The 23,508-nt window shown below is 42.0% G+C and overlaps 2 protein-coding genes across 2 annotated transcripts; both read left to right on the top strand.

The window, feature by feature from the left end:
- Positions 1–433: 433 nt before the first annotated feature.
- VDAC1 (voltage dependent anion channel 1) lies at positions 434–15,848 on the top strand. Its single transcript, XM_066560101.1, has 9 exons — positions 434–542; positions 6,897–6,966; positions 7,525–7,574; positions 7,776–7,928; positions 8,019–8,071; positions 10,222–10,449; positions 13,405–13,555; positions 14,021–14,078; positions 14,909–15,848. Exons 2-9 carry the CDS (start codon positions 6,900–6,902, stop codon positions 14,998–15,000), a joined length of 852 nt encoding a protein of 283 aa, XP_066416198.1. The 5' UTR covers positions 434–542; positions 6,897–6,899; the 3' UTR covers positions 15,001–15,848.
- A 1,128-nt stretch (positions 15,849–16,976) lies between these two features.
- On the top strand, positions 16,977–23,153 carry C15H5orf15 (chromosome 15 C5orf15 homolog). The gene is made up of 3 exons (XM_066560014.1): positions 16,977–17,103; positions 19,955–20,529; positions 21,575–23,153. The coding sequence occupies exons 1-3, from the start codon at positions 17,001–17,003 to the stop codon at positions 21,704–21,706; spliced, it is 810 nt and encodes a 269-aa protein (XP_066416111.1). The 5' UTR covers positions 16,977–17,000; the 3' UTR covers positions 21,707–23,153.
- The last annotated feature ends 355 nt before the right edge of the window (positions 23,154–23,508 follow it).

Genomic DNA, 23,508 nt, shown 5'->3' on the forward strand with positions numbered 1-23,508 from the left:
TCCTCCGTTCCCATCAGTCTTGCCTCAACCGGGATGTGGGGAATTGAAATTTTAAAAAGACAGGGAGTTAGAATTAAACTCTAAATTGAATTCTAGGCAATTCTAATTTAGCTAATTCAGACTAAATGGGGACTTTCATCGAATCGGTATAGTTTGGCTTGGAAGGGCCCTTTAAAAGTCACCTCGTCTCGTTTCCCGCAGAGCCGGGCATTCTGGTACCCAGGCGGCTGCAGGTGCCCCGGCTCGTACCGGGGCCGGCACCGGTGCATCCCGCGGATGCCGCAGCCGGGGGTCGCTGCGGCGCCTCGAGCGGGCGTGGCCGGGGCGCGGGGGGTGCCCGGCTCAGCCCCGCCGTGCCCGGGCAGCGGCTCCGCAGCGCCGCCCGGGCCGCCCCGCCCGCCGCGGCCGCCCCGCCCCGCCGGTCCCGCCCGCCGTCACGCACCGCCGCCGTCGCAGAGCCCGGGGAGGCACCGGGCAGGGGCAGCCGCCGCCGGAGGAGGCCGAGGCGGAGCGGAGCGCAGCTGCCGCCGCGGCGGGGGCAGGTAGGGCCGTCCCGGGCGGGTGCCGGGCCGCGGCGCGGGGCGATGCGAGGCGGGCGGCGGGACCGGGCGCGGGGCATGCGTGGGAGCGGGGGCAGCCCGCAGCGCCCCGGGCGGGTTTGCCCACCCGCGGCCCGGCGGAACGGGGATAAAACCGTGTCCTTACGTAATGCCGGGCATTGCGACACGGGGGCCCGCTGGGGAGGCGCGGGCGGCCGGGACATCGCGGCCGGCGGGACAGCGGGCGCGGCGGGGTCCCGGCGCCGCATCCCGGGATGCCGCCGGCCGCAGCGGAGGCCGAAGCTGGCGCTGGCCCCGTGACGGGAGGAGAAAGGTCACTGGGCCACGGCGGCTCCTGCCGAGCGCTTCAGCATGCGGGATCGTTCTGCTCCTTCCCGGGAAGCAAAGGTCGAAGGTGGCCCTATCTGCCCGCGTTTAGCACCGTCTTGGCTCTGACATCCCTTTCACCTCGCTCCTCTGCGCCCCCGGCATCCTTCTTGCGGGTTGGCAAATTCATTCTGATATGTACCAAAGCCCCAAGCCTCAAGCCAAGCAGGCAAACTGATTTCTTCTTCCATGTCATTCTACTTATTCTGAGAATATAGGTTTGTACTTGTGGGGAATAATGTCAGTTTAAAAATCCCCATGTCTCTGCTTTCTGCTCCTGTACCAAGCGCTGTAGGGCCACAGCAGCAGCTGCCTCGATTCTGCCTTGTCACAGCCCTTGCTGGGAACAACTCTTGCTGGAGGGGGGAAAAGTCTTTGACTCATTCAGTCTCTAGGTATTTGCAAAATAAAAAAAAAGGTAACAGATTTTTCAGAAAATGGAGTGGAGCTGACTCATCATCAGTGACCAATGCAGGGTTGTGTCTCTGGGGAATATTTATAGTGATTCCAGCAGAAACAGATCCCAGCTTGTTTCTCAGATGACTTAGTGAGAATAGAGGTGTGTTGCAGATTGTTTTGTTGGGTACAGTGGATGGTTGAATAATCACCTTTCTCATGGCATTTCACTTATGAATTTTTGTCAGAAATTGGCTTTTGCACTATTGTAATGACATTCCAGAATAATACCTCTCCCTGGTACTCTCCATAAAAGGTTTGCACTGATCCACCTTTTCTTCCTGCCCACATTTTGGGGTGTGTGTGTATGGGGGTGTGAAGGTGTGGGGGACATCACTGTTGGCTGCTGCAGCAGCAGGAGGATGTCCCCAGCCCTGGCACTGTTAGGCTGGAGGCAGAATGCACAGCTCAGGCCTTCCTGGGCTTGGCATCTGCTGCAGGTAGGGAAAAACACATCCACCGGTGCAGCAGATGCTCCTTTCCTGTGTGAGCTGTCACATCGTGCTGGAAGACAAAATTCCATTTTAATTACTCATCCCCATTGATGTGGTGCTGGGTGTTCCTGAGTGGGGCTGGCAGCGAGGGACATGTCCCTTCCTGAGCGCGCTGCCGGGCGTGCGCTGGCCTGGGCCCTGCCATGCTGGTGGCACGGGGTGGGACAGCAGCACTGCTCTTCTCCTCCTCTGCAGGTACTTAGCAGAAACAGGTTAATTTACCATGTGGGGATGCGGTTCCGTGTTCTTCCCTTGCAGTTTAGTAACTACAGTAGCTACAGCAAGCTGCGACTTCCCCCCAAGTTAATTTAATCTATTCTTATATGTGATAGTTTAATAAGGGGCTGCCATACAACACTGCAGTTCCTAATGTGTACCTATACAATTAAGAGCAGGCTGTCTCTTTCTTTAATTCCATAATTAGTATAGCCTAAATAATAATATTTACATTTGCTTTTAAGGGGTTTATTTCCTTTATGCTCCTGTGTTTATTGGGCTACAGAGTTACTGCATAAACACTTCTGCTCCATCATGCGTGCAGTTCCAGAGCAAAGCTCCAGCAGGAGGGCTGGGATCCTGCGAGTGACACAGGGACGCTGCATGGCTTTATAATGTCTGCAACAAAAGAAATTGTGGACTCCCCATCTTAAATTTTGAGTCATAATGGTGCATGGATTATATGATGTTGGCACAGTAGCAAGTTGGGACAAAAAGTGTTGTTAAGTATTGTGTCTAATAATGCCGAGTATTTGCAAACCACGTGCTTTTACTGGCTTCTCAAAAGCCTCGTGAATGTGCCTAACTTGATGTTTGACCTCTGTGTGACTGTGCATGTATTTAGGGGTAAGTGTGCTCTTAAATCTCTGCACAATGAGGCTGCTGAACCTGATCTGAAGCAGACTGTGGGCATGGCTTGGAGGAATTTGGGATCTGGACCATAAAACCAGAGCTCCCCTGGGATGTTGTAGAGGGACGCTGGTGCCAAGTGGAGCTGGTGCCTCCAGGCAGCCATGGGATGTGGAGGGAGCTGGCCCTGCTCTGTCTGAGAGCAAAGCCCCATCCTCTGTGGTGTATTGACACAACAGACATTGGCTGGGAAATGACACTGCCCAGGCTGGGGGTCCAGAAAGGCACCTAAAAGCTGCTTCATTCCAAGGAATAATTTTTCCTTTAATGAAGGAGATAAATGAAAAATAAATCAGTATTCTTTTTAACTTTGAGGCAAAAGAGCCTCCTGTGGGTTTTTCCCCATGCAGACAGACTGTACCTGGTCACATAACCCAATGCTGTCTGTCCCTCCCAGCTGCTCCTAGCAGCTGTAATGTGTCCACCCAGCAAAGTAGCACCTTTTATTACTTGCAAAAGTAGCAAGTACTGTGCTACTTTCATGCTTTTGGAGACAGGGAGCTGCAATGTTCAGAACTATGGGTACCATCAAGAAATGGTACATGAGTTCAGATTCATTGGGAATAAAATGTGGCTACATAAGGATAAATCCAACCTTTTTACTTTCTTAGCCTTCAATCAGATAGACTTCCATTGTCTTAATGGGAATTTTATTCTTATAATGGACTTGATTCTTATCTTACATTTTTAGATCATTCCTTTCCCCATGTAAATATCATAAACCTGATAAATATGTGCAGGGAAACTTTAACCTAGGCATAGATGACAGTTATCAAGCAGAGATGAGTTTTTCTTTGGTTGCAGCCAATCCTTGTATTTGCCAGGGCACCCTGTGGGTTTGTTACTTTTTGGACTGAATTTGATTTAATTGCTCAGAACTGTATCATAGAGTGAAAACTTTGCCATCTGTAACACTGGAAGATACTCAAATTTGGCCTGCTGTAATGAAATCTTTACTGGGGCTGCCTCTTGGGTCCTGCAGCTCCAAAGGGAGCTCCTGTTTTCTCCCTCTGGCAGTTCTAAATCAGGCACTCCTGGAGGTATGCTCACAGCAGCACTTGGAGCTTACTCCTCGGTTCAGGTTTTCTTCAGTCATCACATGTGCTATGGTGTTTCTTCCTCAAGAAAACCAAAATATTTTTCCCCTTAGAACACGTTACAGATATTCTGCTTGGCCTGCTCTGTTGAGGTCCGCAGTCATGCTGAGCTATTTGCACAGTTGGACAAGGATAAAAGCAGTGAATTCATTTCAGTCCAGACCTAATGTGAGTTAATGTGCAGGGATCCCACTGGTGAAAAGCAAGGGCACTTGGCCACGGCCATTCCTTGATCCTTTAAGAGTTTGAATCCCTGCTAAGCATGCTTGTCTTACAACCTGTACTCGCACAGGATGTAATCAGGTTTGTTTTCCATCTGTTAAACAAGAGCCTTCTTATTAGCCAGTGCAAACAGAAATTTTTGTTTTGCTCTTGCTGACAATGGCAAGGTTAGCCACCAAGTACACAGCTCCTAGCGTTTTCCACACTCAGCAATTTTAAACACCTTCCTCTGTGTGTGTTATATGATTTGCCTTACAACCAGCAGGGATTTGGCTTTCAGTATTGTCCCCTAATTATAGTAATTGTCTAAGTGGAGCTCTCATGTCTCCCACTGTTCTGGGCCCAGACTGCAGCAGTGGAGCAGCCTGGCACAGCTCATGCACCTGATGAGCCTGGCCACAGCCAGAGGGGATACATAGGCATCAGGGAACAAAACTTGGCTTCATGGGGGTGGAGAAGGGAAAAACATGACTGAGAAAATCCAGCCCAAAAGCATACAGCATTCATTTATGAAAAAAATATTTTGATTTTATGAAGTGACTCAAAGGGACTGTTGATAAAATAGGTCTGATAGATTCTGAGATGTAGCTGGCTGAGCAGTGCATTATCTTTCAAAGCAATGCTTATTTGATTTTTGAAGTGTAGAGATTTGTAATATTTTTAATTTTTGATGATGCTAAATGGCAATATCCATCAGAGGGTTCTCATGGGGCTGGGCTGCTCTGGCAAGGCAGAAGCATTTGCTGTACATAGACAGCTCTTAGTGACTCCTGCCAAACCTCTCCTGAGTGCTGCCTGACTTTGGGGGCTGATTTCCAAGCAGGGTATTGTATCTGCTTCTAGTGACTTCAATGAGGAGCAGAGGAATTACTTACACAAATATGGTAATACTTTCTTAAGGGTTTTTTCTGCTTATGTTTTTTGGGGTTTTTTTCCCTTTTTCTTCCCCCTTTTTAAGGCTAATTTTGTGTAGAAAAATTAAATTCCTGCTTTTATGTTTTCACAAAACAAACCCAAGCAGAGAAATTTAGGTGCAATATAAGCAGCTAAAACTACTTTGGAATATGAATTTTAAAAAAACCCCAAAAACTCTTTAGCTGGTTGTGTATTTGAGGATGCATTTTAATACTGGATATAGCTGGGAAGAAATGACATGCACCCAAGTAGTCTGCAACTGAAGCTGCATCATAATATGTGCCCTTGTATCCTACTTTATGTTCTGAAAAGACTGTTTGCTTTTATTCAGCCACCAGATCTGTTTTGTTCCCTCTAGGACAGGGATTCTTCCTTTATGCAATAGCAATATCCTGCTTTAACAGGCACCGGCTTGTTGTCTGGAGTGCTTGAGGCGCTGAGTGACTGCAGAAAGTCCCTATCTGATCTCCATGGGGTGGTGAGCTTGCCTGAGAGCTGCATCCCAGGCTGCAGCCAGAGAGATATTAAGGCACCCTCGTGTTTGGACCTAGTGGGTTTGTGTGGGATTTAAAGGAGCTGTTTTCTGCTAACATTGAATACTCTGGAGTAACAATGTGAGGCAGTTTTTTAAGCATTTGCATGCATATGTAGGAAACTGCTTATTACTTTTGAATAGGCAAAAAGTTAGTGAATATGGAATTTTAGTGCATCATCTGGTATCAAGAGGATTAGCTTTATAAGTATGATCCTTTGCTGTGTAGAATTTGGAAATCTTGTCTACAAAGACAGAAGATGTGCACCATTTCAGATAGCTTGACTTTGTCTCTCGTAAAGAAATTACTTTATTTGAATAAGGGAGTAGAAATTATTGTACATGGATAAAAAAGGAGATTTGCTTGGTTTGTTCCTCTCAGAATCCTATTTTCTCCTCTGTATAATGGTGAGACAATTTTCCCAGTGGCAGAGAAAATGGGATGCATTTATTTCTTTTGCAGGAGGCCCCTGAACTAAGAATGTCAGGGCCTGCTGAAGATGGGAAAGTGAGGACCTCCATGGCAGTGTGGGCATCCCTAAGAAACAAAACACGGTGGAGGAAGCTCCCCCTGCCGTGTCCCCAGCCCTGGGCTGTGCCTTTGCAGGGAGCTCCAGTCTGCATTTTGCTGCTGAAGCAGGGTTGTGGCTGCCCTCCCGATGGCCTGGCCTCACAGGGTAGCCTCCCTGCAGGCTGAATTTTTCTCAGCAAGGTCATTTTTTTCTCAGGTGCACAGAAAAACACCGAAAGGTCAAAGTCTAGGGAGAGACATTAACCCATTAATAGTGATAGTAAAGTCAAAGAAAACTGAAGCATAAGAATGTCTATTTATTGATTTTGCTGACATAAATGTTATCCATTTGCTGTTCTGAATTAGGGGAAGAGAAATGTTCCTGATGGTAGGTGCTTGTTCTGGTTACATTTCCTTAGTGAATGAGTTGGGATCCTAATGATTTACATCAGAATGTAGAGATCCATTGCGAGAAACAGGAGAAACATTTCCGAGAAATGGTTTGAAAAAACCAGAAGTTCATTCATGAGTTACTCTGATAAGAAAACAACAGTTAACTCTTTGGAAAGGCATAGACAGTTCCTTTTAATTAGCTCTGCAGCCTGTTTCACATCCTTTGTGGCAAGTACATGGTTATTGCTGCTGCTGGCTCCCGAGCAAAATGAAATCACACTGTTTGCAATAGCTGCTTTCTTCAGGCTGTATTTAAGTGGTGGGTGTGGGATACAAAATGAAAGAGGCTGAAATGAGCTTAAGTTTCTTGTTGCTTAAATGAATTAAGTAAATTTATGAACACTGTAGTTTCATTTTTTTTATTTCTTAAATTTTCCTTTCCAGAAAATGGCTGTTCCACCTGCATATGCTGACCTGGGCAAATCTGCCAGAGATATTTTCACCAAGGGATATGGTAAATAAAGCCAAAATAAGTTTGGGCATTTGCTGTCTACCTGACTCCTGAAACTGTTGAGATTTTATTACTTTCCCCCGAGAAATACTCCAATTATTTGCATTAGAATCCACAGAATCACAGCTTCACATTGCCCTTGCTGTTTGGAAAGGGAGGGTAACTTAATTCTCTTTTGATAAAATTCTTCCTGTTCCCCACAGAACTGTTGTTGGTCTTGTGAGAAAATTGTGTGCTGTATTTTGGCTGTGCCCTTGTATTGATGAACAGGATCACTGATGGCAGTAGTTTGCTTATGAACAGAATGCTGCTCACTGGGAATAAAAGTATTATTACCTAATTTGGTCCCAATTATATTGCTGAGGTCAATAGGATTCATCAGTCAAGTGCCATCTGAAGTGGGTACGAGCTGCTTCTTAGAAACACATGGTTTGATAACTGTGCCCTTGGTTTAACTATTTAATAGTTCACAGGTGATTTAGAAGAGAGTTTTAAGAAATAAATCAGAAATGCTTTTCAAATCAACATATATATGATTCATATTTTTTACTCACTCTCTAGGTTTTGGGTTAATAAAGCTTGATTTGAAAACAAGATCTGAAAATGGACTGGTGAGTTTTAAATGCAAAACATTGCAGTGGTTTTGTGATTACTGTATATTTCTTTTAAAAATAAATATATTCGTATTTATATGAACTAATATTTAACAAATTATAATGACTGATATGTTCTACAAGTATTAGCATTTGCTTGACTGTATATATGTATATATTGACAAATACATATATGTATAAATTATTTTTTTCTTTTAGGAATTTACAAGCTCAGGTTCAGCAAACTCAGAAACAAACAAAGTCAGTGGTAGTTTGGAAACAAAATATAGATGGGTGGAATATGGATTGATGTTCACAGAAAAGTGGAACACTGACAACACACTAGGCACTGAGATTACTCTTGAAGATCAGGTAATTTTTGGCTCCAGTAAAGCAATTTACAAATTCACATACACCAATGTCTAATTAGAAATCCAATCACTGAATTTCTTATCTGTTCAGCTTGCACGGGGCCTGAAGCTGACCTTTGACTCCACCTTCTCTCCTAACACTGGGTAAGAAATGAGTAAGCTAAAGTGACAAAAAAGGCATTTTTAACTTTTTTTCCTGAGATATCAAGAGAGTGTATGATGAAATCATGTCCACGTCATTTACACCTTAGTGTTAATAATCCCTTTACAATCCTTAACTATAGCAAGCAAACTTAAACACAATAACTTGAAAATTATAGTTAGAATTAGAGAGTGAAGAAAAAGTGGTGGTTTTGCTCCATTGTGTATTTTTGGCCATGTCAGAGGATGAGCTGCTGCCTTAATAAAAGCACCAAGCAAGTCAGCTGTAATGCAAAGCTTAACGAGCTCCAGGGGCCAGTTGGCCACAGCTCTGATAGGTTGACACAGAACTGGGCTCTTGTCCCAAGCTGAATTTATCATCTGAATTCTTGCAGGCCACAGTGTGCCTGGGTGGTGGATGGGTATTCCTGACATGGTGATTGGATGCCTTGTTTTATGTGGGCCAGAGGGATTAAGCAGCAGCTGTAGTTCTAGATGTTAGTTTATTTTTTTCCCCTGATTATCTGTGCAAGCAGTGCTGCCAGTGAGTCAAAATACTCTGCACATCAGCTTCCCAGAGCAGCAGACTGCACTGCAGGCTCTCAGGGTAATAGTCCCAGGAGAGCTTTCACCCTGTCTTTTAGATTTAGTGTTCTGCATTGTCAGCTGCTTTCAGTCCACTCCTAATTCTAGATTAACAAGATATTTTTGTTAATCAGAAAAATATCAAGTAGATTTTTATAATTATTTCTTAACTAGTAGGATTCTTAGAGAAATTAAAAGGAAAAACCTTGTTCAAGGATGATGTTACAGGTCTAGAACTATTTCTTGGGCACCTCACAGAGACTGTAGTTATGATTGTCTCGAGAGGACTGTTAAATGGAGTGAAATTCAATCCTGGTGTGACCTGGCTTAGTTTGACAGTGATGCACCATGTCTGAATATGAGACTTCTTCTCCTCTCCTTATTACTTACTGACTATGACAAATCTTTCAGCAGGTAAAGTCATTTTTTGGAGCACTCTGTGTTCTTACCTCTGTTCCTATGACATTGGTGGAAGAGGTACTGCTGACTTTTACAGAAGTTGCAGATGAGTGCTTTTGGCACTCCTGTACTTTATTTCTGATTCTGCAAAACACAAGAAATTTCTGTGTCTGAGCTAATAATAAGAGATCAGTCTCTGTGTGAGATCAGTCTCAGCTCTGATACAGCACTGATCCTGTTCTTGGAGGTTGTTTTTGTTAGCTGACGTGAAAGGTTGATTTGAAATTTCAAATTAGTCTGACTTTTCCAGAAAGATTTCAATAAAGATTTGGTCAAAGACAAAAGACACGTGTAAAAAGAGAAAAAAGTATCTTAAATTAAGAGTAGCTGAATATATTAGACATAACTCTCTTGCCTTGTGAAAGTCTGCACCCTTGATGTAAATCAACCTAAGAACACATGAGAAAATACTGTTCTGGCCAATAGTATAAAAATAAACAAATGACTCGGGAAAGTTTATTTCTGCCTCAAGCTGGCAGCTTTCTGGTGGCTGTATATGGCTGTAACTATTAAAGTCCACGAAGTACCGTAAGGAGAAATGGGGATGTCAGAGCCACTGAAGCAGCCTGCTTGCTTCACAGCAGAGATTTTCACAAAGTAGTGATTTCTTAATGTCTGTCACAGTGAATAAAATTACCCAATTCACTAGGATTGTCTAAAAATTGTTTGCCTGGGACAGGCAAAAGATTTTTGCTTAGGACAGCCAAGCAAATCCACCACTGTGGACTTCTAGTGGCAAATCTGTAAACTTCTACAGTTTCCATTCCTTCCCTGTATGTACCAAACCTCCAAAACCATTGTATCAGTTGGAGATGAGGATATGGTTTTGTTAATTCCCATCTGTGTGTGGCTGATTTCAGAAGACAGTCCAGAAGTGCTTTGTGGGGCACCAACCACATTTTATAGCTCATTTGCAAAGAATTCACTGTAGCTGACTTAGGGTTTTGTAAAGGTGAACACTGAGAAGGTGACATATCATGTGGCTCTCTAGGGATGTACATGTTGTCTTCAGGAACTATTACACTGAGTTAAACTAAGTGATGATATGATGGAATTGCTACCTACAGGTGTACCTTTGCAAAGATATGATATCTGTCTTTTCTCTTTAGGAAAAAGAGTGCTAAAATTAAGTCGGGGTACAAAAGGGAGCACATCAACATTGGCTGTGACATGGATTTTGATATTGCGGGTCCTTCAATACGTGGAGCTCTCGTGCTTGGCTACGAGGGGTGGCTGGCAGGCTACCAAATGACTTTTGAGACAGCAAAGTCTAGAGTAACCCAGAGCAACTTCGCTGTTGGCTATAAGACTGATGAATTCCAGCTTCATACTAATGTGTAAGTATTGGCAGACAGGCACTAAAAAGGAATTTGGAAGGATTTTGCTGCTTACTAAACAATTAAAGGGTCAGAGGTTCAGCAATGGTGAACAAGGGAATGGTGAATTGGAAATTAATTCTTCATTAAAGATGTCAAGCTGTATTTTTTCAGCTGCATTACCTTTTCTTTGAGTTGTGTGGGTGAGGGAGTGCATAATGGAAAGAACTGGAACTCACTGAGCACCCAAGGGTCCAGTGTCTGTCTAACAGATAAGGACTGTTAGAATCCATTAGTGATACAATAAAAAAAGTAAGTTATAAAAATACTCTTTGTGAAAGATGAAATAAAAGCAATGCTTTCCTTTTACACCTGTCAACATCAAGCAAAATGGTGGTTTGATGTGTAGATGAAAGAGTTAATCAGAGGATGAACAAGAACAGGCAAAAGGGAGTGACTGGAAGAGACAGGGACTGGATTTGTTTTATTACTGGAAGGGATATGGTGTAAAAGTTTATTTGGTACTGCCACTTCTAATAATATATTTACACAAGTATTTGTCCTTTCTGAATGTATCAACAGTGGGAAGTCAGGATCAAATTCCATTAAAACTTAAATTTCTCTGTCTCCTGTTCCTCTTAAAAAGGCAATTTATGCCTTTGCTTTGGGGAGACAGTTTTTTAAGATGAGGCAATCCCTAATCCATTCTCCTGGCCCCCCCTTTCCGTGCCCTTGGGTAATTGGATATTTTGCATGTAGCAGAGCTATTCCAGGCTGTTTCCATCTGGAGGCTGAACAACTGTTCTGCCTTCCTAGAGTTACTCCTTCAAAGGCCTTCTGTTCCGTTTCATGCTGCTTTGCAGCGAGCTGGTTTAGGAAGCTCCCGCTGCCTTACAGAACAATCGAACCCCCACAGCCCAGACAGTATGTTTGAAGGATTGCCAAAGCACAAAACTGTGGGCAGAAAACTTCCATCAAAACAATATGTGGGGTCCCCTTCCACTCTGGAGTTAGAAGTTACTCCTTCAAGTGCAATGACTTTCAGCTTAGTTGTGTTGTAGCAGTCCAAAACATTGTATTATTGCCTTTGCTATAAAATGCTGTGGTTATTATTACTGTTAATTAAAGCAACAGCAGAAACTCATAGCAGCAGTGGGGGCTCCGATCTGTTTCTTGTATTCCTGAGGGTCTGCTTCTCAGGTTGCTGTTATTGTACAAAACTAGAGATGCATGATACAAATCGGAATCTTATTTATTTTTAATAGTAGATTAGTTAGATTGGTTGATGTATTTCAGCTTTGAAAACGTGTCAGAGCTTTTGAATAATCCCAGAAAGAGTTGTGTATGGAACTTCCCTCACTAGGCTGCTTGGTTTTTACATCTACACAGGTCAGTGTTTCACTGGGATGCTGTGGCAGAGCAGATAATGTAACTAGGTGGGGCATGAAGCATGTTTTTTTTGTTCCACAAACCAGCTGGGGACTGTAGAAAGTTACTTGCCTTCAGGGTGCCTTAATATATTAAATTTCATAGGGGGCTAGTGTTATTTTTTTTTACTATAACTACATTAAAAGTGCTATTATTCGCATAAAAAAGTGCTATTATTACTATTAGAGTTAAAAAAGAAGTTGGCATTATTATTATTATGATTCTTTAATAATAAAAACAAGGGAGGTAGGGCTGGATAATTTCTAGTTTTAAATATGACTTTCCTGATTTTTTAAGCATAGCTCAGACCGCCCCCCCCACTAATGTTGCAGGTCAAGACAGAGCTGTGTGGGAACCTTGCACAAAATCTGCCTGTATAACCAGCTCTCCTCAGTCCTTTTTAATCCCTCCTTTTCTTGAGAGCCAAGCACATGCAGTTAATGTGAGCTTCAGTCTTATCTGAAGTAAGTATTGTAGTGTTTTTCTGGAAGAATTGCTCTAACAATTTAAGAGGCTGTTGCTATTGCTTGAACTTCTCAATAGGCATATCACTGCTGTTTGTGCAACTGTTATGAACTAAAGAATATCAGACCAAAGGGGTAAAAGGGAAAGGATTCTAAATGTACCCCTTTTGTAATCACTAAAGGTCTGGTGTACTCTAGTAATTGGAGCCAGATTATTTCACAGTTTAGAAGAATCCCAGATCTTCCTGGGGTTTAAAGCCTGTTTTCTACAATATGTTGGTATCTTCTCTTTAAGAAGATAGGCAAAAGTGGAAATTCAGATGCTCACTGGTTTATGAGGAGTGCAAAGCCTTTAGAAGTCTTTTGGTCTTGTTTTATGATCTGCATGCTCTAACATTTTGCTTTTTATTTACCACACTTTATTCCTCTTTGACAATGGGGCAGTAGTAATTGGAATTTGTGCTACTCACCATTCAGCTGTGGGCCAGTGCTCTCTGCAAAGCAAAATTAGTTCCATTTCTGTTTCTAGTCCATAGACTTTAGCACAGATGTACCATAAGGACTGTTGCAAATGGAACTCATTTGCAAAAGCCTATAGACTTGCACATTAAATTGGCATTTTCACTTGTGATACAGTTCCTCTGTGTCTGGTAAAAGCATGCTGACATGGCAGTTTTGGGATGACTCAGGCTCTGTGACGGGGGTACAGCTCTCTCAGGGCACAAGGAAACATTTACCAGGAAAAATAATTATTTCAGAATCACACAGGGAAAAATAAATCCTCTACTACAAAGATTTCCATCTACAGGAAAGGGAAAATTAGAAGCTGTCATTGTTGGTCTAATTTTTGATAGTTTGTCATGGGTTTTTTTCAGTTTCAGAAGTGGATATATAATAATCTGCAATGAATTGAAGCGTCTAAAAATAGCTGCATAACCAATCTGGCCTAATGTCTCTATCTTAGTTGTTATAGGGATATTTAATGAGGTGTAAATGGATGTTGTGCAAATGCAGCTCTTACTGGAAAAATAAAAGATGATTGTTTTGGGTGCTGTTTAAAACGACACTGATGCGTTCCTTCCAGGAATGACGGAACAGAGTTTGGCGGCTCCATTTACCAGAAGGTGAATGATCAACTGGAAACTGCTGTGAATCTGGCCTGGACAGCTGGAAATAGCAACACTCGCTTTGGAATAGCAGCCAAGTATCAGATTGACCCAGATGCCTCTTTTTCTGTGAGTCCTGTGCATGTACATTTGTATGCATTTGAAAATAAGTGCTTGTAATGGAAAAGGAAAGCAGCCTTTCCATCAGCAGTCTTGATGCAGCTCTGTGCTGTGTAGTTGGATCTGTTCTGGTTTTGGCAGCCTGAGAACACAGCTATTGGATTTTCCTTAAAGGAGACACAGAATGTTTTATTGTATCACTAGGCACTATTTTGAGGCTGGTTTTGTGTCAGTCTGGAAAAAATTAAAAATAATGTTAATAAACCCATTCTTTTCTACAGTGACTGTAGATTCTTTCAGATTTGGGATTTAAGTTGTAGAAAAATTAACTCTAGATTTATCTGGGATTTAAAACTTGAAATCCCTATATCCTTAAAAGCTGATGCATAATTCTCAGGTGTGGAGAACTTTGAAGAAAGATTCTAAATTATTTACTATTTATTACTAAATAATGCTTTTTTGTTTCCCTTTAAGGCTAAAGTGAACAACTCCAGTCTGATTGGGTTAGGATACACTCAGACTTTAAAGCCAGGTAAGTCTATGCAGAAAAAAGTCTGAATCAATAAAGTGATACTTTAATCTTGAAATATCAGAAGTTTTTTGGTGATAAAGTAAGATAGGTTTTATAAGATTGCTCTTCATGCTTGGCAAGCCAGTGATGAACTTTTCTAGGGACTGTTCTGTTAATTTTGGATATCTATTGAAAGCAGAATTATTAGAGACCATTGTCCAATCACCAGTCAAATAGTCTTTCATGTTGATATAAAATATGTGTATAATTTTTTGTGTCACAGATCAGTAACTAGATTTTTAATATTTCAGAGGCTTCCTATTAGAGTTTATTCTTCTTAAAAATGTCACTTTCTCAAGGTCCCCTGGCCCAGGAAGAGGGCGATCTTTCTGCTGCAAAATTGGTTTTAATGTAGTGTAATAAATCTGCTGCCAGAATACTGAGCAGATTGACATGAGATATTACAGCAGATGGGGCTTGGGCTTTTTCATACCCAGATTTTAAAGTGGTTTAGAAAGGTGAGTATGTATCAAGGTCCCAGTTTTTTGTAATTCTGGACTCTAAAATTAGATTAATCAGTAGACCAGCAGCAGTGAATTGGCTCAGAGCTTTAATTACTCGAAGTGATAAAAAGCAGAATCTATCATCATAGTTTATTATAAATTTCATAATTCAGAAAGATTTCTTATCTGTAAATTGTTTTAAAATGCCCAGTCCTTCCAAGGCCAGCTGCCAAATCCCATTAACTTGGCTACCCAATAAATTTAAGCAGTAACAGACGTGGCACTTTCTGAACATAAAGCTCATTCCAAGTTTTAAGTTGACTTTTCTCTCCCTTTTCTCTTTTGCAGGTATCAAACTGACGTTGTCAGCTTTGTTGGATGGCAAGAATATCAATGCAGGGGGTCACAAACTTGGTCTAGGATTGGAATTTCAAGCATAAGGAGTGATTTCATAATTGCTAATCTGAAAATACAGCATAGCTACCTTCAGAAAATAGTGTACCTTTCAATGTTTTGTCTGGGGTGCAAGTGTTGCTATGTATCTGTCCTGCTAGTCCTGGTTTAAAGACAGCTAAGCTTTAAAAATGATATTAAAGAAGTGGAGACAAAATCATGAATAAAAAATCCTAGCTTTTTTTCTTTATGTAATTGCTCATCACATCTGTCAGCTGCCATGTGATAAGAAGAAGGAAGGTGTTGATTACCTCTACTAATATATTGATGGCACAAGGAATGTGATAATGTGTTATAAACCTGGGAATTGCAGACCACTCTATTGTACTGTTCATTGTGTAAGCAAAATGTTCTGACACCTAAGGTTTCAGTCAATGAGGGAATGTGCAAAATTGTCTGAAAAAGGGATTTTAAAATTTATTTTTTTAGATATGTGTTTCATCCATGGTTTGTCTTACTTGGTTATCCCCCACCTACTGCTGTCTCCAGAATGCTTTAGGTTTGTCTGCCTTGTCCAAGTCCTTGTGGAGGAGGTTTGATGTGACTCAGCCAATACTGCCTGTCCTGTGTTGTGGTTCCTTCCCCTTGCACTGATGAAAAAGCTTGTAAAATGGACATAATCAGGGAAGAGTCTTTGCAACTGCAATCACATAGTTGCATCACTAATTCTAAAACGGAATTTTCTTTTATTACCACTTTTTTTTAGCAACTAAATGGGTACATTTTTAGAGAGTCTTCCATTTTGTGTGGAACTAGACCCCAAAATGCTGTACTTGACACTACTAAAAATGGATAAAAAACCCAAACCTGACTTGAATAAAATATTGAAATGTCATCTTTTACTCTGTGTTTGTATTAATTGTGAAAACAATTTCATCTACATCTGTGGCTCCAGCAGAAGACTGGTAACATCTTGGTGCGTGTTTTGTATCACACAAACCAAAATTATTTAGTAGAATTAAATTCCAGATGTGGCACTGTTCTTAGCACTGTCTAAGCTCTGACAACTGCACGTTACACATGTGTTTATCTCATGGGTAAAACAAGATAACGTGACTTATTTGTCCTTTATTACAGAATTTAGTAAGTGAATTACCTCCCTATAAACAAGTACATGTGGGCAATGAACAGCTTGGATCAACTTCAGTGGCTGTTGATTAGTATTTGTATTTTTCACGAGGAGGCCATGGCCGTGGGTGGCTGCAGATGGCAAGAGCTGCGGTGCGAGATGTGCCCGATGAGGCAATGCCATTGCGACAGCGTGACACTGCAGAGCCACCACCTCAGGGACAGCCCGCAGCTTGGGCAAGGCTGGCTTCCCCTCAGGGACACTGCAGAGCCACCAGGACAAGGCTGGCTTCCCCTCACCGGGACACTGCAGAGCCACCTCAGGGACAGCCCACAGGTTGGGCAAGGCCGGCTTCCCCTCACCGGGAGCCATTCCTGAGTATTTCCTGTCTCATTTAACCCAGCGCTCCTGAGAGAAGTGGAGCCCTTTCAAGACACCATCGGTCCAAAAGAACCATGTGCAGTCAGCTCCCAGGAGCATGGCAGACACAAGCAGTGAGAGGGGCAGAACCAGCCTAAAGCTGAGATAGGAGCGTTCAGATCAGATATTAAAGAAAACCTTTTCTCTGTCGGGGTGGCCGGGCATCGGAGCGGCTGCCCAGGGAGGCGGTGGAGTCACCAGCCCCAGAGGGGTTTCAGAGGCGCCGGGATGCGGCGCTGGGTGATGTGGTTTAGGGGTTACGGTGGCGGTGCTGGTGGAGGGTTGGTCTGGAGGGTCAAACAGGTCTCCCAGCCCTGCTGGTTCCATGACCGTGTGATTCCAGCGCTCCGTGACCGAACGGTTCCATTCCCACCATTCCACCGTTCCCCGCTTCTGTGACACCGCCCTCGGCCCCTGCGCGCGCCCCGCGCCTTCCCGCGCGTGCGCGGCCGCCTCACGAGGGGCGGTGCCATCGCCACGTCCGCGGAGGGGGCCAAGATGGCGGCGGCCGGCGGCGAGCGGCGGGGCTCGGCGGGCCGCGCCCTGTGCTTGCTGCTGCTCTGCGGCTGGGCCCTGGCGGCCCGCGGGCAGGAATCCCCCGGTGAGAGCCGCGGGGCCGGGCGGCGGGGCTGGCTGTGGGCTGTGGGCGTAGCGCGGTGGCCCCGCCGGTCTCTCTCACCGGTCTCGGGTTGGGCCTGGAGCGCTGTGCGGCCTCGGCCGGCGCGGGTCCTACCGTGAGGTGACCGGGCCTGGCCCCGGTCTCTGGTCTGCCCGGGCTGGGCTGGGGGCAGCGGGCGCTGGGCTGTGCGCAGGGGAAGGGCAGCGCCCCGCGGGGTGCGGGAGGCCGCCTGCCAGGCGTGCAGAGCTTTTATTGCTGTGCAGAGCAGTTAGGCTGATCACTTCATTCATCAGACGGGATTCTTCATCTAAATACTCTGGCTGCGTGCCTGGTTTTAGTCTTCCCTCCCCTAGAAATTAAGCTTATGTTATTCTGCAAGTTGACTCCTAGTTAAGTGTTTTCTTTCTCCCCCTTAAAATTACAGGCGGCTGTAACCGAAGGCTAATAAGAAATGCGTGTGTTAGGGGCAGTGAGTTTCCCTTTGGTTTGGATGGAGTACTGGCTGGGCAGTGAAGAGAAAGGAGTTAGGGAAGGAAAAAAAGGGAACTGTTTGATCCATCACTTCCTTCCGTGCTTGTCAGTATCTCCACACCAGTTGTATTTGTGTTGTCCCCCACCTGCTTTAATGGCCAGGCAGTAAGAATTTGGGACAGAAATCTGTAGGAAATGGAGAGTTTTTAACTTCAGGAGTCATGAAACAACTTGCTTTCTAAAAGCAGTTTTCCTGGAAGTGAGTTTTAACCATGATGGGTTTTTTATCTGCAGTGTTTATGTTGCTAATTCTGTCACCGTGATTGAACATTAGTATCTGTTCCTGAAGCTGAGGCATCTCTGGATCTAAAATCATCTGACAATGTTGTGTAATTGTAAACAGTGCAACCACCGTTTGTAATGCCAAATAGTTTGGGGTAAATACCATAAATCAGTTGTGGTTTAGCTGCTAAACTTCCAGCTGCTATTAAAACAGAAACCCAGGCATATTTTAGGAATAATAGGAAATTGCTCTTTCTCAGTCTGAAGGTGCAGCAATAGTCACTGAGAGTCCCTTGCATTAATATATCCTTCTAAAACTTCAGTGTTAAAATTAATTCTAGAAGAATTTAAAGTGTAAGACCAGATGCAATGTAGTTTTATAGGCGAAATATGCTTGTTTGTATTTCTAACAGTTTAGCTATTACCCTCTAAATAGTTTTTGTCTGTTTGGGGAGGGTAGCAGTAAGGTTGACCTCACTCACAATATGCCAGTAGCTATAAACATGAAATAATCCTGTAACTGCCTTTCCTCATATTTATCTCTGCATATGCAACTAGCTGGCTTAAACCTGAGGAGATGTCAGAATTCCCTAAACTTGTTCTGGATAAGAACTGAACAAGTTAATATTGATATGATAATTCAGATGAGTAGATTTTTCAGCAACAAAAAGTGTGGTAGATGTGAAATGGTTGACTTTGAATTTCAGCAGAGAGGCACCGTGGTGTCTGCTTCATGTGGGATGAGTTGAATCTTCTGTGTTTTACAGTTGGGTTAAAGAGTAATTCATACTGCAGAAGTGTGCCATGTAAACAAGAGCTCTGTTGTAACTGAACCTCAGCAAACATACAGGTTCCATGAATAACGTGATTCAGTGTCCCCTCTGTAATATTTTACTTACAAGTAACCTGACACGAGACGTTCATCGAATGCTTCATTTCTAGTCTGCAACTTTCCTGTGAGCCTTGAAAATGTTTAATGAAAGTATTGTTGCTTTTGTAAAATGAAAAATTAGTTTGGCATGCCAAAATAACAGGCAAGTATGGTTTCCCATTTTAAATGAAAATGCAGGCTGAAAGTCTAAAATTTCTAAAAGTTCTACATTTTTTAAGGTGCCTCTGGATTTGAATCTGGTAGTTATGTGCTGCAAACATGAATAGTTTGCTCATTTTTAGGCTTTAAAAAATTAGCTATTAAATTCTGTCTCCATCTTTTTTTTTTTACTGTCCTTGGGATAAAGAAAAGGGACAGTGGGCTCTGTAGGCTCTGTATCTGGATTTAATGCTCACCTTGTTTTTTATGTAGTTCTGCAAAGTCCTCCCAGCATTGGAGAGATTGTGAATTTGCCTGAGGGTGCATTGTTACTCTGCCATTTCTGACTTAATTCATTACAATAATTGCTGCCAACAAAAGGCTTTCCTCCAGGAGCATGGGCAGTGTTTGTTCTTAACCCGTGGTTCAGTAGTTTCATTTGAGGTAATGGAAGGTTGGAAATCTGTTTCAGTGTCTACAAATTCAATAAAAATCAGTGCCTGGGAGGAGGTACTGCTGTCTTGTGTCCTTACTGAGGGGACTTCACAGTGTCTTCCCATTCTTTGTTGGTAAAACATGCAATGGTGGAAGATCAAAAACTTAACTGCAGGAAAAGCTTTCCTGAGAACATCCTCGTTGGTAGACCTCAGCTCATTCAGTAGGAGGAAGAATTTGATGATGGAGAAAATGCTAATCATGTATGAGTCTACAAGATGTCATGGATCCTCAGAGGGAAGGATGACATCTCTTTGAAGTTCTTATGTCTGGAAAACAGGCGTGCTAGTTTTTTCAGGGACGCTTTGCCACACTAATCTGGAAGGCATGTGCTTCCACACTTTAGTTCCTGTCCCACTCAAGACTTTTCTTTGGAAGTTGCCAAAGTACAGGAGTATGTATTTCTGCATATGAATGCTAAAAAGTTTGCAGTGTGCCATATGCTGTGTTCTTCATGTGATTTCTTGTCTGTGAAGGAAATTTGTGGCAATAGTTTTCTGTCAGAGAAGTCAGTGCCTTGTGCATAGTGCTGATTGTTTCTCATCCTTTTCTCAGGTTCTGTGAAAGAGGATATTCTTAATACAAGAAATATTTCTTCTGCAAGTGAGAATGAAACACTGAGTAGATCCCAAAATTTGACAGACAGCTTGCAGAGTTTAAGCTCAGCAAGAAAGGAGGCCAAAATCAATTCAGTGACTGCAGGAAAGCCACCTACAGCAAACGGTGACTCTTTGTCACCTGTTGTCCCTCCTAGTCCAGTATCACAGGTGGATGTTGATGCTTCTGAAGATACTAAAATTGAGGAAGAAGATCTTCTAACAGATTTGAAAGACACACTAAATAGTTCCCCACCCATCATCAAAGAAACTATGGAGTCAGATGGAGATGACTATGCTTATGAAATGACACCAAATTCCAGATACAATCCAGACCTTCTAGAGATTTCAGAAGATGACAACTCTGACACCATCAGCAATTACAATGAGGAGATCAAGACCCTTGATGAGAAGATAAAAGCTGTTTCTGTCTCAGGGTTGGATGAAGAAGAAGACAGCCATTTCTTTTTTCATCTGGTGGTAGTTGCCTTCTTAGTAGCTGTTGTTTATGTCACCTATCACAATAAGAGGAAGGTAGGTGTGCTCTGAAAGGCTGAGAGAAACAGCTGGAGTGTTTAAAATAAAGTTGCATTCCCTTGTACATGTTTTTAAGAAGAGGAACTTGGCTTTTTAAAGAATTAAGTCTTTGACCACTAATGTGCAGATCATTAGTGTGATTTTTATCTTCCCAATGAAAATGAACTTGAATCAAATATTTACAATAAGAAAATGAGTTAATTGGTAACATCAGTAATCAATCAGTACAGTAATGGACACTGGCAGTGCACAACATGAATTCTGTAAAGGAGACCTGAGCCAAGTCAAGTGGGGGTGAACAATTAACTAATTTTTTTCTGCACAGGAAGACAAGAAATTAAGGGAGGTTTAACTGCAAATTGTGTGGGAATGTTCTTGTTATGACTGGTTATGATTGTGATAATCTTTCTAATAGTCACTTTAATATGGTCTTCATATCATAGACATTCTGAGGGTGTAACTACCAACTTTTAGAAAATGTTTAATGCTGCTTCCAGGTTTACATAGAGAAGCTACTAAGTTACTATTTTCAGGTAAATGTTTCTTCAGTACAAACTAATTCTCTGTGTCTCAAAAATAGTCTGATCGTTGTTATTCCAAAATATATTGCTAGCATTAAAAATTAACTTCAGCCCAACCAGACACAGCAGAAGTGCATGCACAAGTTTGCATTAAACCACAGATTCCTTTTTAGATATGAGGAAAGTTTAGTGTTTATCTTTGGGGGAGAACACTGATCTGGGTGAGGATTTGCAGGACTTGGAAAGAAAAGCAGCTAAAACCCCAAAACCTTCTTCACTGTGCAGTGGCCTATCTGTAATGTGCATTGCCAGCTCTTTATAGGGGAAGATGATGAAGGCTGTTGCATTTTGAAAATTTATCTGAGAGCCATTCAAATAAGTGATTAAAAAATGTATTGTCTTTGCTACTGTAATGCCATTGCCAGCACGGGGGGTAAAACCATGGTGTCAGTACCACTGTGAAGCTGTCAAACCCAGGATGTTTCTGCACAGCATCTCTAAGTTGTCCTGTTTTGTTTCAGATCTTCTTACTGGTGCAGAGCCGAAGATGGAGGGATGGCCTGTGCTCCAGGACAGTGGAGTACCATCGTCTAGATCAGAACGTCAACGAAGCGATGCCTTCCCTGAAAATAACCAATGACTATGTGTTCTGAAAGCACTGTGACTCGAGTTTGCTGAACTTATCACTCTTTGCCTGCCCAGTCATGTAATGATATTCAGGTATTCTAAATAAGCTGCTTGTACAGAAATGAGATGTACTCTCTTTGACCTGGATGTTTTGGAGATTAAATCTCATGGAAGATCAAGGCCATGATCCATCTGTTTGCTACTTTGGTCGGGTTTTATAGCAACTGTGAAGATTGAGAATTTAATAAATTAGTGCTCTTTCCATTCATTAAGCATCATTCTCTTCTGTCTGGAGCAGTCTTAATAGTCATACTACAAAAAATAAGCATAAAATATTTTAAGTCTAATAAATTAATGACTTTGGCATCACTAAATCAAGTTAATGATCTCTTTGCTAATCACTTACATGGCTCATAAATTCCACTATATTGCAAACTTAAAATATAATTTTTTCTGTGCTTAAATTCTGATGCTGCAAGTCTTTCATCTCATTTATTCTGATTCTGTTTTCTTGTTGCATAATTTGATCCTGTTTTGGCAAAATAGCTAGAATGGCAATTTAATAATTTATATATGTGTTCATGCCATAAATAATTTTATAACAATTATGTATAACCCATTTTATTTCAGAAGTTCTGTACCATATATTTCCTAAAATGTTTAAGGTGTTTGTGAAGGTATGCAGCTTTTCTTGACTCTCCTTTTTTTTCTCTGATGCTATTTATGACTTCATTGTCTTTGTAATTAATGAGTGGAAAACAAGCCTTGTTGAATAATTTTACTAAAATGTAGATAGCTGACAGGCTTTCAATACATCAAAGCTTTCTGTTGAATTTTTAGACAGTTGGGAAATGGCTATGTGATTTGTTATATTATAAATGGGAGAAACTGTAAGAATAATTTATTTGGTTCTTTTTCTGACCCAGGTAACAGACAGGTGAAAGTAAGTGCCAGTCTGTGGACAGTGCACTCTCATTTTTGACAAACATTTATGCATTAGTGTAAATCAAGTTACTGCTACAGTAGTTTTTTTGGGTTTGTTTTTTTTTTATTTTTAATTTTGTCTTTTGTACTTCCATTATTTATGTTTTCATGAGTTGTAAAATATAAAATTTTAGTTTTCTGTACATTCTGTTTGTGATTTAGTTTTCAGACTGATATGTTTGTAAATAATGGTGAATCAGAACCCCATAATTAATAACTTGGTATTCAAGTAGTTATGTAACATTTGGAAACAAATAAATGTCACGCCTGTTGGCATGAGGAGTCTGAAGGCATGGTACTCTTTAGGAATGAAATGCTAGAAGTTCTATATCCTACTGTTAAATGCATTCTTTTCATAAACACAGAAAGTAAAGCACAAACAAAATATCCCAAAACTCTTTTCTTGCAGTAATTTTTATTGTATTTGGACTTGTATCACTTAATATTTTGAATAAGGTTTTTCAAATAAATGACAATAATAAGCCCGTGTTTCTTACTGTAACTGTTTCACTGCTTTTATACAGTAACTTACCATAGAGAACTTGCTTATGCTTGGAATTGGAAACCATTTCAAAACCATCTTCTCTGTTGCCCATACTGGGTGTATGAAGGTTTGTTATGTGCATCTGTTGAATGCTGTGTAGGGTAGATAGCAAGGCTTAAATTAAATATTTTAAGCTGTGGGAATGAATACATTCTTTAACAAGATTTGTTTAGCTTAAGTTATTTAGTCTGTAATTCTTGTGGAAGATATTTGAAATTCTTACCTGAACATACCCACTTTGAAGTGTAACACTGCTGTGGCCAAGATCTAAAGGAAAAGGTTACTTCTCAAAGCTTCTTT

Source organism: Molothrus aeneus, chromosome 15 (assembly GCF_037042795.1).
Source record: "Molothrus aeneus isolate 106 chromosome 15, BPBGC_Maene_1.0, whole genome shotgun sequence".
Classification (NCBI taxonomy): domain Eukaryota; kingdom Metazoa; phylum Chordata; class Aves; order Passeriformes; family Icteridae; genus Molothrus; species Molothrus aeneus.